Here is a 15,461-nt window from a genome sequence, read left to right as displayed (position 1 = left end):
AAAGATGTATCTAATACCTTTGGCACCCTTTCCATTGTGTCTTTTCATGATTCCATTGCACTTCGGCCTGTCCCACAGCAGGTATGCAGGATCCTCAAATTCTCATATTGAGTCTGTATCACATGCAGGAGCATAAGCTTGCCCTCCACACCCTCTGCCTCATATAAGGTATAGTTTATCTCCCCACCCCGCATGCTTTGTTTTTGTGCCAATACTGGGGCTTGAACTCAAGGCCTCATGTTCTCACTTTTTCACTCAAAGCAGGCCTTCTACCACATGAGCTACACCTCCATTTGTGATTTTTGTTGCCTAAAATTGAAACAAAGAGTCTTTCAGGTTTGTCTGCCTGGGATGGCTCTGAACCTCAGTCTTCAGATCTCAGTATCCTAGCTTGGGAGATGAAAAACAGCCAGCAAAATCAATCAACACACACACCAAGCAGCACAGCCCAGACTGAACTTGAAATCTGATTCCTTATCCTATAATATCACACGATCTCCTCTCTCCTAACATCCCCTAAGCTGGTTCTTCAGATACCCTTTATTTCCTAAGTAACTCTCTATTCCACCATTTGTCAGCCTTACAACTTCAGTCACCAACCAGTCACCAAAAACTCATGATTCTGGATTGATTACATCTCTTGCAGCCTTTGTTTTATAATGTTCCTCCTACTACTTCCTCCCCTAGGCTCTTACTAATTCACAGATAGAACGCTGCAAAGATGCTTACTTTGCCTCCAGACACCTTCTCTTGCCTCCACTCACCTTCAGCCAAACTGGCTTCCCTAAGCACTGCTCATTGTGTCATTTCCTTCCTGCCCTGAGAAATTTCTGGGAGCTACAGGACAAATTTCTTTTTTTTTTTCTGCCAGTCCTGGTGCTTGAACTCAGGACCTGGGCTCTGTCCTTGGGCTTTCTCAACGCTAGTGCTCTACCACTTGAGCCACAATATCACTTCCAGCTTTATTCTATGTATATGATACCAAGTAATCCAACTCAGGACTCATGCATGCTAGGCAAGTACTCTACCACTAGGCCATGCTCCTGGCCCCCAGAATGAACTTCTTAGTGAAGTAGAGCTGTGGCTAAAAGTGGTAGAGCACCAGCCTGGCTCAGGGACAGTGCCCAAGCCATGAGTTCAAGCCCCACAACCACTACCACCAACAAAAATTATTAAGAGTAAGAGGAATGAAGGGAGAGAGGGTGAAAGGAAGAGAGGAAGGTCTGCTCACTGAGCAAAGAGCATAACACATGAGACCAGCCCCTTGAGGAAGGGCTGGGATGGGTTCTGAAGAGACTCCTTACTTTCTCGTTGGCAGTTCTATTTAAGTAGTAATCTCGGGATGGCAGAAAGAGTCCAGATTGGTCCACCTGCAACAGCACAGGAAGAAAATGGTTCCCCTAGAACCGTTCTAGAACATGGAGTCCTATGCGGAGCGAGGGGCTCTCCCGGCCTGTCATTGGGGAAGGGAGTCTAGGCTCAGCAAAGCATCCCCGAGTCCCCTCCCACCTGGATGACATTGCTGTTGGAACTCTTGGAATCAGCACTGACGTAGACAGTGAAGAATGGTGTGGCTCTGTAGGTCCCCGCCACTGCCTTCAGCACCTCCATGAAGTTGTACTGCTCCCAGGACCCCGTAATGTTCCAACCACCAATCTAAGCAGAGATAGTCAAGTGAGCCTCTGGCATAGGTCTCCCAACATTTTCTTGGACCCCATCCTTTCCCTCCTGCTCCCCTCTGTCCACAGTCCCCACCCAGAACCTTGTCAATGAGGTCTCGAAGCGGCTGCGCTCCCAGCTCCTCAATGCGCTCCACCTGCAGGCAGGACAGGTAGAAGCGCTGTGTCTTCCTCTCCGCTTCACTGCTGGAGTTGAAGGTAGTATTCTCTACAAGGTATATATAACACGGGATCCACATAGTGATTAGCTTACCACTACAGGTTGAGTAGGAGACCCTGGTATTTGCTTGGTCTTTCTCCTTGTCCTTTCCATAAGTAGTCCTGTTTATGCAGATCTAGCAATCATGGTTTCTCCTCATCTGCAGAAACCTTCAAGGTCCCTGCTGCTTACGTCTGGACCATACAGGAGGAACACTCCTCTATTATTCTCTGAGGTCTACCTCTCAAATCCATCTGCACTTCTCAAAGCCCTCTGCTCTCCTCTGAGGTGTTCACGGAGCAATCTCATCACCTCTTCAGCCATGGACATTTATTGAGTACCTACTCAGTGCCCAGCCTCCTTGCCGGCCTCACTCACCAAGTAGGTGCTTCAGTATGGCCTGGTTCTGGTCCCAGAGGCTGTTGAAGGTGTTCCAGCGAGAACGCCCATCAGGCAGGGGGTTCCTTCGAATCCAGCCTCCACAGGAGAACTGGTAAAAGTCCTCGCAGGGGCTTACCCCTCGATCCAGAGACTCCAGGATTTTCCCAGCCACTCGGATGCAGGCCTCTGTGAGGCAGGTGCTGCGGGATGGGTCTGTGGCAGGGAGCGTGGAGGGTAGGGTTTGGAAGGAGCAGGAAGGCTGCACCCCCCCTACAGCTATGAGGACCGGGGGTAATTGTAGGCCACCTACCTCTGTGGTACTGGATCCCCAGGGCCACCAGACAGCCCAGAAGCAGTGTAGCCAGCAGCAGAGAAACACCTGCCAAGATCAGCTCCAGCCGGGTGTGCGGGCCGAAGAGTTGTCCTGTCCTCTTCCGGAATCCCACCTGGGGAAGACAGCTGTGGAGCTCCAGGGCAGGGATCTGAGATGACACAAGTGCCTTCTAGCGATGAGGGCAGTGCCCCTTCACAGAACCAGGGAGCAGAGGGGCTGATGGGGTTCACTTGGGGCCAGGGGCAACGAGGCAGGTGGACTTAAGGTCTCTCCTGTTCTGTGCAACGTCATGGCTTAGGATCTCACCAGGGTCTCCGTGGAGCCAGGGACCCTCCCGAACAGCCCTGGGCCGCTAGTTTGGTCAGGCATCACGCGGCAGCGGGGGCCTGGAGAGAGAGGGAGCCCCCCCCCCGCCCGCCCGCGCTGCCCACCTCTAGGACGTCCGGGGAGGCCCCGCCCTCTACGGGGGTCTCGGATGCGTCTTCATCCCGAAGCGTGGCGCGTTTGTACTCCACCATCTGCCAGACAGTCGGAGGCGCCAGTCGAGGTCGGGCCGCGGGCGCCGTGCGCCCGCCGCGCAGCGCCCCCGGCCCCCGCCGCCCCATCCCACCTGCCAGCCGCTTGGGCCTGGGGGTCCTCACACATCCCGAAGGCCTCCACGAAGCCCACCACCTCGGCGAGCCCGGGCCGGTGCCCGGCGCCGTCCCCTGCCCACAGCCTCTCCCCCGGGGCCCGGGGCCCCCACTCACCGTGCCGCCGCCGCCCAGCTCCTGCAGCGCGACGTTCATGGCAGAGTCGGGCCGGGCGGTGTCTCAGGGCTCCCAGTGGCTCACCCTTGCCGGAGTGGCGGCCCCCGGCACCCGCTCGGCCCCGCGGCCACCGCCCGCCATCGCAGCCGCTGCCGCAGCCCCCCGCTCGGCCGCGGCCCCCGCCCGCCCAGTCCCCCCGCCCCGCGGCGCCGCGCCCGGGGGTGGGAGCGGGGGAGGGGCGGAGCCCGGCGGCGCCCTCCCCGCACTCGGGGCGGGCGAGCGTGGCCTTCCAGCCACCCTGGGGACCCCCTTGTCCTTCCCTGTCGGCTCCCCATCTCCCGGAGGTCCTCCTGCGACCGACCGTCCGTCACTTCCCCTCCTCCCAGCCGGGTTCAACACCTGTCCAAGTCTCCACATTTCAGCCCCTCTCCACCCCCTGTAAACGCCTCCCCCACCCCCAGGAGCACACAGGCTGGCCGCTTTCTACACCAAACGGACGCACACTCCATACTCACAGTGTATGACACAACAACACACACCACAGCCAACGTACACCATCCCTGGGTACACACGCATACAGCACAACCAAGCACTGGGGTGTCACACACCACACACACAGCCCATATGGATGTCACTCTTACATGTCGCCCCAAGACCTCACTTCTACTCTCCAAGATAATTGCTGTCATCAGATCATCTCATAAAGGGAGGGTTACAGATGGTGACAAATTGGCAGGGAAAAAAACAGCCATGCACAGATATTTAAAGAAAAGACGTGCTAACACTTCTAACTTGGGTAAAGCAAACGATTTTATTTGGGAGGTTTACAAAGGGAGAAAAAAAAAATAACACCAAGCAGTATTTAACTGAAAGGCAACAGTGTGGCATCCATGCATCTGCCATCTGCCTTCCATATTGTCATTTCTTAATCAGGCCTGGTGTTGCAGTCTGCTGTACTAAAGAGTGCCGTATGTATTTTACAACGGGCTGTGAGAAGGCCCGGCAGAGGGGAGGGAGAGAGAGAGGGTGGGGGGGGGGGGAGAATATGACTCATTATCGCCCCCTCACCTCCAAAGAGAATATGAATTTGGCCTCAGGAGGCTTGAAGTGGTGGCAAATGCATAATACATTTCATGACTCCCACTCCAGTTCCCAGACGTCTTGCTCCAAGTGGTTCCAACATGGAATAATCTTATGGCAGAGAAAGGATGGATGATAAATGGAGATGATCCCTAAAATTGCACATTCTCAAAAAGGAGATAGTATGGTGTCACTACTAAGATGATACATTTGGAACCCTGACTCAGTTCCACCGTCTGTAAAATGAAAATAAGTATAGAAGCTACTTGAAAGGGTGGCTCTAAGAATTAAATGAAAAAAAATTGTAAACTGCACACAACAGTGCCTGGCACATAAAAGGTGTTCATTGTGCCATGTGGGCACGGTAGCTCACACCTGTAATCGTTAGAAATGAGAAATGGGGCTGGCTTAAAGGTAGGGAGATAGCCTTGAGCTGAAAAGCTCAGGGACAATGCCCAGGACCAGGGTTAGGGCCGTAGCCTTGAGTGGGGACATCGGCCAGGCCCAGAGGTTCAAGCCCCATGACCTACAAAAAAAAAAGTGTTCATTGTGATTTCATTTTTATTATTATCATTCAAACTTTATAGCTAGAAACTAGAATTGTAAGGTTGGCAGCTACTCAGAGACAGAGCATGAAAATCATGAATGTTAAAGAAAGTGAGGGAGAGTCAGGTGCAGTGGCTTGCACCTGTAATCCTAGCTACTCAGGAGGCTGAGATTTGAGGATCATAGTTCAAAGCCAGCCTGGGCACTAAAATCTTGAGACTCTTATCTCCAATTAACCTCTAGAAAATGGGAAGTGGGGTTGTGACTTAAGGGGTAAGGTGGTAGCCTTAAGCTGAAGAGCTCAGGGACAATGCCCAGGCTCAGGCCCGGAGTCCAAGCCCCAGGACCAGAAAAAGAAAAAAAAAGTTAAGGAGACCCTATCCCCCTTCAAAAAAATACACCCGGGCACTTACTCCTGTAGTCCTAGCTACTCAGGAGGCTGAGATTGAAGGATCAAGGTTTAAAGCCAGCCCTAGTGAAAAATCTGTGAGCTACCAGTGTCCAGCCTTACAATTCATTCTTAAATTCATAAGCGAAATATATAAGCACAATGTAATTACGATGATAAAATAAATATCAGTGCTCAACATTGGAAAAAATGGGGACTATAGGCACCCTCATGTACTTGTAGTAGCTAATAAATTGGTGGACTTCAATATGAATCAACAGGTATTGAAGTATGAACATTCTGACACAGAAAGTTTACTTCTGGAAAACTGCATCAGGAGATACTCATTATCCAAAGGATGTTTGCATCCACTAGCTCTTGCTCCATAACAGGCAACCCCAATTTTTTGTGGGGGGGGAGGGTCATGGAGCTTGAACTCTGGGCCTGGGAGCTGTCCCTAAGCTCTATACCTCAAGGCTACCACCCTACCCCCTGGGCCTGGGCATTGTCCCTGAGCTCTTTAGCTCAAGGCTACAGCCCTAGCCCTTAAGCCACAGCCCCACTTACTGTTCTCTAGAGATTTATTGGAGATAAGAGTCTCATGTTCTTTAGTACCAGGGCTGGTCTTGCACCTGTTTAGTGCCTGGTCTGGCTTTGAACCAGGATCCTAGATCTCAGACTCCTGAGTAGCTAGCAAACCTAAATTTTGTGATTTAAATTAGCAAAACACTATTTTTCTTTTCTTTTCTGTGCCTGTACTGGAACCAGAGCACTGTCCCTGAATTCTTTTGCTCAAGGCTAGCACTCTATCGCTTGAGCCATAGTATCACTTTCAATTTTTTCTGTTTATGTGGTACTGAGGAGTCAAACCCAGGGCTTCATGTATGCTAGGCAAGCACTCTAACACTAAGCCACATTTCCAGCCCACACAAACATTTTTTAAGCTTTGGCTTCATCGCATTTGTTAGTGTCCCTTTTATTTTTGGGTTAAAAGACTCAAACTCATCTGACACTCTCACTTATTGACTGATTCATGCCCTCAACCCCAGCTAAGGTCCCTGTTGGACAAAGCAAGTCACACAGTCACACAGTCAGATTCAGATTCAGGGATTGTAAACTGTGTGTGCACGTGTGTGTGGTGTGTGAGAGACAGGGAGAGAGAGAGAGAGAGAGAGAGAGAGAGAGAGAGAGAGAGAGAGAGAGAGAGAGAGAGAGAGAGAGAGAGAGGGAGGGAGGGAGGGAGGAAGGAAGGGAGGAACGGAGGGAGAGGGAGAGTCATATTATGTAATTCAGGCTGGCCTCTGCCACAGCTTTCCAAATATTGGAATTGCAAATACAGGCTACCAAACCTAGCTGAATTTTGTTTTCTTTTTTGTGCTGGTACTGAGCACTGTCCCTTAGCTGTTTTTGCTCAAGGTTTAGCACTTTCTCGCCTTAATTACAGCTCCACTTTTGGCTTATTCATTTATTTTTGCGATTAATTGGAAATAAAAGTCTATGGATTTGTTTACCCTAACTGGCTTTGAATCATAATCCTCACATCTCAGCCCCCTGAGTAGCTAAGATTTACAGGTATGAACCATCAATGCCTGGGTTAAAATTAACTTCTTTTTTTTATTTTATTGTAATTAGTAAAAGGGTTACATGATATTTGCCAGATAAAAGGTACATTAATTCACATACATTGATACCCTTTCACATGTCTTGATACCCATTTCCCTCCCCCCCTTTTTTTTTTAAATCTCTTCATGCTCCTTTATGTGACTTTATTGGGAGCTTTCCAAAAGCCAGGCAGGGTGACATGTATTTGTTTTGTTTTGTTTTTTGGCCAGTCCTGGGCTTGAGCTCAGGGCCTGAGCACTGTCCTTGGGCTTTCTCAAGGCTAGAGCTCTACCACTTGAGCCTCAGCACCACTTCCAGCTTTTTTCTATGTACGTGGTACCGAGGAATTGAACCTGGGTCTTCATGCATGCAAGGCAAGCACTCTACCACTAGGCCAAACTCCTGGCCCCTAAAATTAACTTCTTGATTGTGGATTTTTTTCCCAAATATTTGTTCATCAGAGCACCATTCATAATCCAAACAAAAAATTAAGAGAGGAAAATTCCATGTTGAAGAATAATAGAATACTTGTTGAATAAAGCAAATAACTATCAATATGACACTATGTATGCAACATTTTTAAATGGCAGAAGAAAAAGGTAAAATAAAGCTACCTACTCAGGAGGGTGGCAGCTCAAAGCCAGCCTGGGTACTAAAGAACATGAGACACCTTTTTTTTTTTTGGTCTGTCCTGGGGCTTGAACTCTGGGCCATCCTCCTGAGTAGCTAGGATTACAGGCATGAGCCTTCCACCCACCAGCCTAGGAATGGGAGACTCTTATCTCAAATTAACCACTAGAAAACCAGAAGTGGGGCTGAGGCTCAGGGGTAGGGAGGTAACCTTCAGCTGCAGAGCTCAGGGACAATGCCCAGGCCCAGAGTTCAAGCCCTATAACCCACAAACATAAATAAATAATTTAAAAATAGGGCAAGGCACCTGTAATCCTTGCTACTCAGAAAGTTAAGATCTGAGAATCAAGGTTCAGAGCCAACCCCAGCACAAAAGGCCCTGAGACTGTTATCTCCAGTTAACCTCTAGAAAACAGGAAGTGGGGCTTGGCTCAAGGGTAGGGTGGCAGCCTTGAGCTGAAGAGCTCAGGGACAGCTCTCAGGCTGAGTTCAAGCCACAAGACCACCTCCCAACACAAAAATATAGATATATAGATATAGATATAGATATAGACATAGATATAGATGGCCGGGAGTTTGGCCTGGTGGTAGAGTGCTTGCCTAGCATGCACAAAGAACCAGGTTCAATTCCTCGGTACCATATACATAGAAAAAGCTGAAATGGTGCTGTGGCTCAAGTGGTAGAGCTCTAGTCTTGAGAAAGCCCAAGGACAGTGCTCAAGTGCTCAGTTCAAGCCCTTCAACTGGCAAAATAAATAAAATAAATAAATAAATAAATAAAAATAAATATCTAGGGCCAGGAGTTTGGCCTAGTGGTAGAGTGCTTGCCCAGCATCCACAAAGACCTCGATTTGATTCCTCGGTACCACATATGCAGAAAAAGCCAGAACTGGTGCTGTGACTCAAGTAGTAGAGTGCTAGCCTTGAGAAAGCCCAAGGACAGTGCTTAGGCTCTTAGTTCAAGCCCCAGAACTGGCAAAAATAAAATAAAATAAAATAAATATCTACTTGTGTGTGGTGTGGGAGGGGGGTTCACTGGGCGTTGTCCCTGAGCTCTTCAGCTCAAGGCTACTGCCCTACCCCTGGAGCCATAGTGCCATTCTGCTTTTCTGAAGCCATAGTGCCATTTCTGGTTAATTGAAGGTAAGAGTCTCATGGATTTTAGTGTCCGGGCTGGCTTTGAACCATGATCCTCAGATCTCAGCCTCCTGAGTAGCTAGAATAACAGGCACAAGCCACCTCACCTGGCAAGATCTACCCTTCCTTTCTTCCTTTCTTCCTTCCTTCCTTCCTTCTTTTCTCCTTTCTTTCTTTCTTTCTTTCTTTCTTTCTTTCTTTCTTTCTTTCTTTCTTTCTTTCTTTCTTTCTCTTTTGCCAGTCCAGGGCTTGGGCTCATGGCCTGAGCATTGTCCTTGGGTTTTCTCAAGGCTAGAGCTTTACCACTTGAGCCAGCACCACTTCTTTTTTTCTATGTATGTATTTTGTATTTATTTATTATTTTTTTAACCACTCCTGGGGCTTGAACTCATGGCCTGAGCACGTCCTTGGGCTTTCTCAAGGCCAGTGGTCTGCCACTTGAGCCATAGCACCACTTCCAGCTTTTTCTATGTATGTGGTACCGAGGAATCGACCCCAGGTCTTCATGCATGCCTAGGCAGGCACTCTACCACTAGGCCAAACTCCAGGGCCCAATATCTACTTTTTGTGAAAAGATAGATGATAGGTAGACAGGTAAACAGGCAGACAGATAGATGCACAGACTGAAAAAGACTGGATGTATGTATAACAAAGTTTACTCATGAATACTCCTAACAACGTTACTTTTACAAGTTTTGGGGGGCTGGCAATATAGCTTAGTAATCAAGTGCTTGCCTAGCATGCATGAAGCCCTGGGTTTGATTCCTCAGCACCACATAAACAGAAAAAGCCAGAAGGAACACTGTGACTCAAATGGTAGAGTATTAGCTTTCAGAAAAAGATGCTCAGGGACAAAGCCCTGGAACTGACAAAAGAAAAAAGGTTTTTTGGGGGAAGGAAATCGGGACTAAAACATGAGAAGGGGTATCAAAGTTTGAGATATAATACACCTACTACCTGTACATTATTCTGACAATAAAAAATAATAAAAGAAAAAACAAAAAGAAAAAAGGTGTTTTTGTGTGTTTCAATATAACAATAACTAATATTTCTATGTACTTTACAAATAGTAACATTAATTTATTTACTTATGATGACTCAAGATTTATTTTTCCAGTATGATTTTCTACTTTACAGATAGAAACTTCATCCTCCCTCCTCAGGGAAGCTCAGTAATTTGCCCCAAATCACATACTTTTTTTTTTTTTTTTGGTAGGTCATGCGGCTTGAACTCTGGGCCTGGGTACTGTCCCTGAACTCTTAGCTCAAGGATACCACCCTACCCTTGGGCCTGGGCATTGTCCCTGAGCTCTTTAGCTTAGGGCTATCACCCTACCCTTGAGCCAAGGGTCACTTCCCTTTTTCTAGAGGTCAATTGGAGATACAAGTCTCAGGTCCTTTTGTGCCCAGGCTGGCTTTGAACCTTGATCCTCAGATCTCAGCCTCCTGAGTAGCTAGGATTACAGGCCTGAGCCAGTGTGCCTGCCCAAATCACATACATTTTGAAGACAGTTTTAGGCACAGTTTTAGACTTCTTACTCTTCTTAATCACTGTATTACTCTCTCAGAGCCAAATAATTTGTCAGGACTAGTATATGATGTCTGGCAAGTGACCCACATTGTTTTTGTTTTGCTTTAATCCTAGGGATTAAATGTAAGGCCTTGACCATGTTAGGCAAGTGTTATACCTGATTCTGGCTTTTATAGCCCAGGCTTTATCTAGAGATCCTGCATCTACCTCCTGAGTGCTTGGATTATACACATGTGTCACCATATTCAGTTGTTTTTAACCCTTTTTGTAATTGTATATAGAAGTCCTGGGCTTGGGCACTGTCCCTGAGCTTTTTTTGCTCAAAGCTAACACTCATCACTTGAGTCACAGCTCCACTTTTGGTTTTTGGGGCAGTTTATTGATGATTAGAATCTCTTGACTTTCATGTGTGGACTGGCTTTGAACCATGATTCTCAGATCTTAGTCTCCTGAGTAACTGGAATTCCAGGTGGTAACTAAACCAATGTCCAGTGGCACTGATTTTGAATATGCATTTACATATATGAGCACTAGGCTAAGTACATATAGTACATGTGTGTGTGAGTGGGGGGGACAGTAGGTTTGTGCATGACTTTTCCCACAGTTTTTAAATAAAATGAGTCTGGAAATGCCCTTATTGTGTAGATTGTAGATTTCCTTTAAATGGCTGAGGCAGGAACAAAGGACCCATCCAGAGAGAGTTCAAAGAAAGAGTAAGATGGTCACGAAAGATGATAGAGGGGCTGGGAGCCTGGCCTACTGGGAGAGTGCTTGCCTAGCATGCATGAAGCCCTAGGTTCGATTCCTTGATACCACATACACAGAAAAAGCCAGCAGTGGTGCTGTGGCTCAAGTGGTGGAGCACTAGCCTTGAGGAAAGCCCAAGGACAGTGCCTAGGCCCTGAGTTCAAACCCCAGGACTGGCAAAAAAAATAATGATAGAAAAAAGATTAGCCCACAATATGTGTAACAGCTTATGTTTCTTTATGAATGCTGTAATAATGTGTCACTGGGTAGCTTAAAGCCACAGAAACTGGGCTGGAGGTGTGGCTCAAGTGGTTGGGTTCTATCTAAACAAGCAAGCTACTTGCTGAGATCTGAGTATCAAGGTTCAAAGCCAACCCCAGATACTAAAGTCTGAGATGCTAGGCAAGCACTCTACCACTAGGCCAAACTTCCGGCTCAAAAGTCTGTGAGATTCTTATCTGCATTTAACCACTCAAAGTGGTAGAGTACTAACCTTAAACTGAAGAGCTCAAGGACAGTACCCACGCCCAGAGTTCAAGCCCCACAACCAACAAAGAAAGAAGAAAGAAAGAAGAGAGAGAGAGAGAGAGAGAGAGAGAGAGAGAGAGAGAGAGAGAGAAGAAAGAAAGAAAGGAAGGAAGGAGAAAGGAGGGAAGGAGAAAGAAGGGAAGAGAGAAGGAAAAAAGAAGGAAGGGGGAGAGGAAAGAAAGAAAGAAAAATCAAAAGAAATGGAAAAAGAGGTGGTTGTAAATGTGGCTTAGTGGTAGAGTGCTTGCCTAGCATGCATTTAGTCCTGAGTTCAACTCCTCAGTACCACATAAACAGAAAAAATCAGAAGTCATGCTGTGGCTCACATGGTAAAGTGCTAGACTTTTTTTCTTTTGCCAGTCCTGGGGCTTGAACTAAGGACCTGGGTACTTGGGCATTCTCAAGGCTAGTGCTTTTCCATTTGAGCCACAACTCCACTTCTGCCTTTTTCTATTTGTATGGTACTAAGGAATCCACCCCAGGCTTCATACATGCTAGGGAAACACCCCACCACTAGGCAACGCTCCCAGCCCCAAAGTGCTATCCTGGAGCAAAAGAAGCTCAGGTGCAGTATCCAGGCCCTGAGTTCAAGCCCTAGGACTGGCAAGAAAGGGAGGGAGGGAGGGAAGGAGGGAAAGAGGGAGAGAGAGCGGGGAGGAGGAAGGGAGGGAGGGAAGAGGGAGGGAGAGAGGAAGAGAGAAGAGAAGAGAAGAGAAGAGAAGAGAAGAGAAGAGAAAGCAAGGAAAGAAGCCAGACACGGTGGCTCACGCCTGTAATCCTAGCTACTCAAGAGGCTGAGATCTGAAGATCAAGGTTCAGAGCCAGCCCGGCCACAAAAAGACCTGAGACTTTTATCTCCAATTAACCTTCAGAAAATGGAAGTGGGGCTTGGCTCAAGAGTAGGGCGGTAACCTTGAGCTGAAGAGCTCAGGGACAGTGCCCAGGCTGAGTTCAAGCCACATGACCCCCCCCCCTGAAAAAAAAGCAGCAAAGAAAGAGGAAGAAGTAGCTGGACACCAGTGGCTCAGGCCTATAATACTAGTTACTTAGGATGCTGAGCTCTGCGGATCAGAGTTCAAAGCCAGTCTGGGCACAAAAGACCTTGAGACTCCTTTTTGTATTTTATTGTTGGGGCAACTATAGAGGGGTACAGTTACATTTGTCAGGTAGTGGGTCCATTATTTCTTGAACATTGATACTCCTGCTCATGTTTTCTCCCACTTTCCCTCCCCCTACCCTATGAGACTCATCTCGTTAACCACCAGAAAACTACAAGTGGTGCTGTGGCACAAGTGGTAGAGCATTAGCCTACCACTGAAGAGCTCAGGGACAGCGCCGATGCCCAGAGTTCAAGCCTTACCACTGACAAAAAAAGATGGAAGACGAGGAAGAGAAATACCAAAGAGTTGTTTTCATTAGTTAGGTACAGAGAATATCACATTCATAGTTATAGCCTAATAAAGTAGTAACTATGAGGGGAAAAAATAACATAAAAAAAGCAAAAAAATGTTGGTTCTATTTTCTTTTCTTTTTGTATGTACATTCATGTATCTATCTTTGGGTGGGTGTAGGTGAGGGCAAAGAACTCGAGGGAAAAAGGGTGAAAAAATGCATGAGTGGAGCTCACTGGATACTGATAAAAGTGAATTATACAAGTCGTGGGTAGAGACAGGAGGGAGGGCCTAGGAGAGAGTGCAGGAAGGGAAGACACTAATAAAAGCAAACACACTCATTACCTGACTCATGTAATTGTAATCTCGCTGTACATCACTTTATAATAACAATAAAGTAAGTTTTGAATAATAACACAAACAAAAATAATAACAACAAAAATATGAATAAGCAGCTGCATGCTCATGCCTGTCATCTTAGCTACTCAGGAGACATAGCCAAGGATGGAAGGTCAGAGTCAGCCTAGGCAGACAAATCTGAGAGAAACTCTTCTCCAATTAACCAGCAAAATCCAGGTACTGGACTTGAACTCTCAGAGATAGATCAGTAGATCGATAGATGAATAGATCGATCGATCGATAGATAGATAATCTATCTATAAATATATTTGAGTGTCTGGTGGCTCTCAGCATTCCATGACTTTCAGTGCCATCCCTCCCCCACTCTCTCTTTAAGATGGAGACTCGAGCTATATGACACTTTCACTCACTGGCTGGAGGTCTATCATATGAGCCATGCCTCCAACCCCATCACACCTCTCTCAACCACTTGCCTCTTTCATTTCTTCTTCTTCTTCTTCTTCTTCTTCTTCTTCTTCTTCTTCTTCTTCTTCTTCTTCTTCTTCTTCTTTTCTTCTTCCTCCTCCCCCTCCTCCTCTTCCTCCTCCTCCTCCTCCTCTTCCTTTTCCAGCCCTGGGCACTGTCCCTGAGCTTCTCTTGCTCAAGGCTAGCACTCCACCACTTGAGCCACCTTGCTACTTCTGGCCTTTTCTGTTTATGTGGTACTGAGGAATTGAACTTAGGGCTTCATTCATGCTAGGCAAGCACTCTACCACTAAGCCACCTTCCCAGTTTTTCAACCACTTTATTGTAACCCTCTTCCCTGTGTATGTCTCTGATAATTTGTCCTCCTCTTAGTTAGATACTATTTGTATTGGGAGCCCCACACTAATTTGTCATGACCTCATCTTGATTATATTTCCAAAGACTCTATTTCCATATATCACAGTCTGTGACACTGTAGGATAGATTTGAATTAGGGCTATGTGGGGAGGGTCACTATTTAACCTACTACATAGGTCTACTGCTCCTATCTGAATAAAAGTGATAATATTCAATTGCCAAAATTACATATTATTTTATTTAAAGCATATAAAATAAATGCACAAAATTTTGAGGAATTTTATTTTATATTGAAATTTGGTTTGCCAGTCCTGGGGCTTGAACTTCGGGCCTTGACACTGTCCTTGAGCTTTTTCAAGGCTATCATTCTACCATTTGAGCTACAGAACCACTTCCAGCTTTTTCTATGTATGTGGTACCAAGGAATGGAACTCAAGGAATTTTTTTTGGTGGGGGTTGGTTGTAGGGCTTGAACTCTGGGCCTGGGCGCTGTCCCTAGGCTCTTCAGCTCAAGGCTAACGCCCTACCCTCTTTTTCCACAGCATCACTTCTGGTTTTCTGATGGTTAATTGGAGATAAAATCCCCATTGACTTTAGTGCCCAGGCTGGCTTTGAACCATGATCCTCAGATCTCAGCCTCCTGAGTAGCTAGGGTTATAGATGTGATCCACCATGCCCAACCAGAATTTTATTTTTTGAGATAGAGTTTTAGTATGTAGCCCAGGGATCTCAAACTTAAGTTTTTCCCACCTTAGCCTCTCACCTGCTAGGTTTACAAGCATAAACTGTCAATATCAGCTTGATGGTCTTCTGATTGAGAAATTTAATGTATTATGGAACAACTCCAAAATTCATTTAATTTGGCCTGTGAAAATAAATTTCTTCTCATGGACTAGCATGGAGAATCTATTTTGCGTAGAGGCTCAGATTTTAATAAAGCTTATTTACATTCAGTCTTGAATGTAACCACATTGCAGCATACACAAAATAGAGAGGAACTAGATTAAAGAAGCTAGACACTGTTGGCTTGTAAGCACCCTCATAGCCAGAGGAACCCCATTTTTTTTTTTAACTCAGCAGCCATTCTGTTAGTTATGCATTAAACTCGATTTGGTCCTGCTCATAAGTAACTAACCCAGTCATAATAGAAGTTACCTCAGAAGAACAAGCACAGAAAGCCATAAAGTCTGGCATACAATTCCCTGATAACAAAGCCCAGAATACAGGGGCAGCCAAACCAGGTAGAGCAGATCAAAAAGAAGCTGCCAAGAATGAGAGCTCCTCCCCTCGCCCTTTGTCTGTCAGGGCAACGCAACCATGAAGTAACTAAGGTATCAGTGGTCACTCATGTATAGCC

At 46.6% G+C, this 15,461-nt stretch overlaps 1 protein-coding gene across 2 annotated transcripts in view; it reads right to left on the bottom strand.

Annotated features, from left to right (window-relative positions):
• Ece2 (endothelin converting enzyme 2) overlaps positions 1 to 15,461 on the bottom strand; it is a 53,165-nt gene that overhangs the window by 17,428 nt on the left and 20,276 nt on the right. Inside the window, exons 1-7 of one of the 2 annotated variants that reach the window (XM_090343071.1) lie at positions 3,343 to 3,428; positions 3,025 to 3,111; positions 2,570 to 2,705; positions 2,257 to 2,472; positions 1,763 to 1,887; positions 1,510 to 1,656; positions 1,305 to 1,370 (exon numbers count right to left, since the gene is read on the bottom strand). In XM_090343071.1, the coding sequence (XP_090199197.1) occupies positions 1,305 to 1,370; positions 1,510 to 1,656; positions 1,763 to 1,887; positions 2,257 to 2,472; positions 2,570 to 2,705; positions 3,025 to 3,111; positions 3,343 to 3,381 (816 nt within the window). In that variant the 5' untranslated portion in view covers positions 3,382 to 3,428. Of the gene's footprint in view, positions 1 to 1,304; positions 1,371 to 1,509; positions 1,657 to 1,762; positions 1,888 to 2,256; positions 2,473 to 2,569; positions 2,706 to 3,024; positions 3,112 to 3,342; positions 3,429 to 15,461 lie in introns of those variants that run through there. The other variant, XM_090343078.1, reaches the window with a different exon arrangement.

This window comes from Megascapheus bottae, chromosome 1 (genome assembly GCF_031878675.1).
Source record: "Megascapheus bottae isolate mThoBot1 chromosome 1, mThoBot2.hap1, whole genome shotgun sequence".
In the NCBI taxonomy this organism is placed as follows: domain Eukaryota; kingdom Metazoa; phylum Chordata; class Mammalia; order Rodentia; family Geomyidae; genus Megascapheus; species Megascapheus bottae.
Note: the sequence above shows the minus strand (reverse complement) of the source record. Positions and strands in the feature narration are given on the sequence as shown.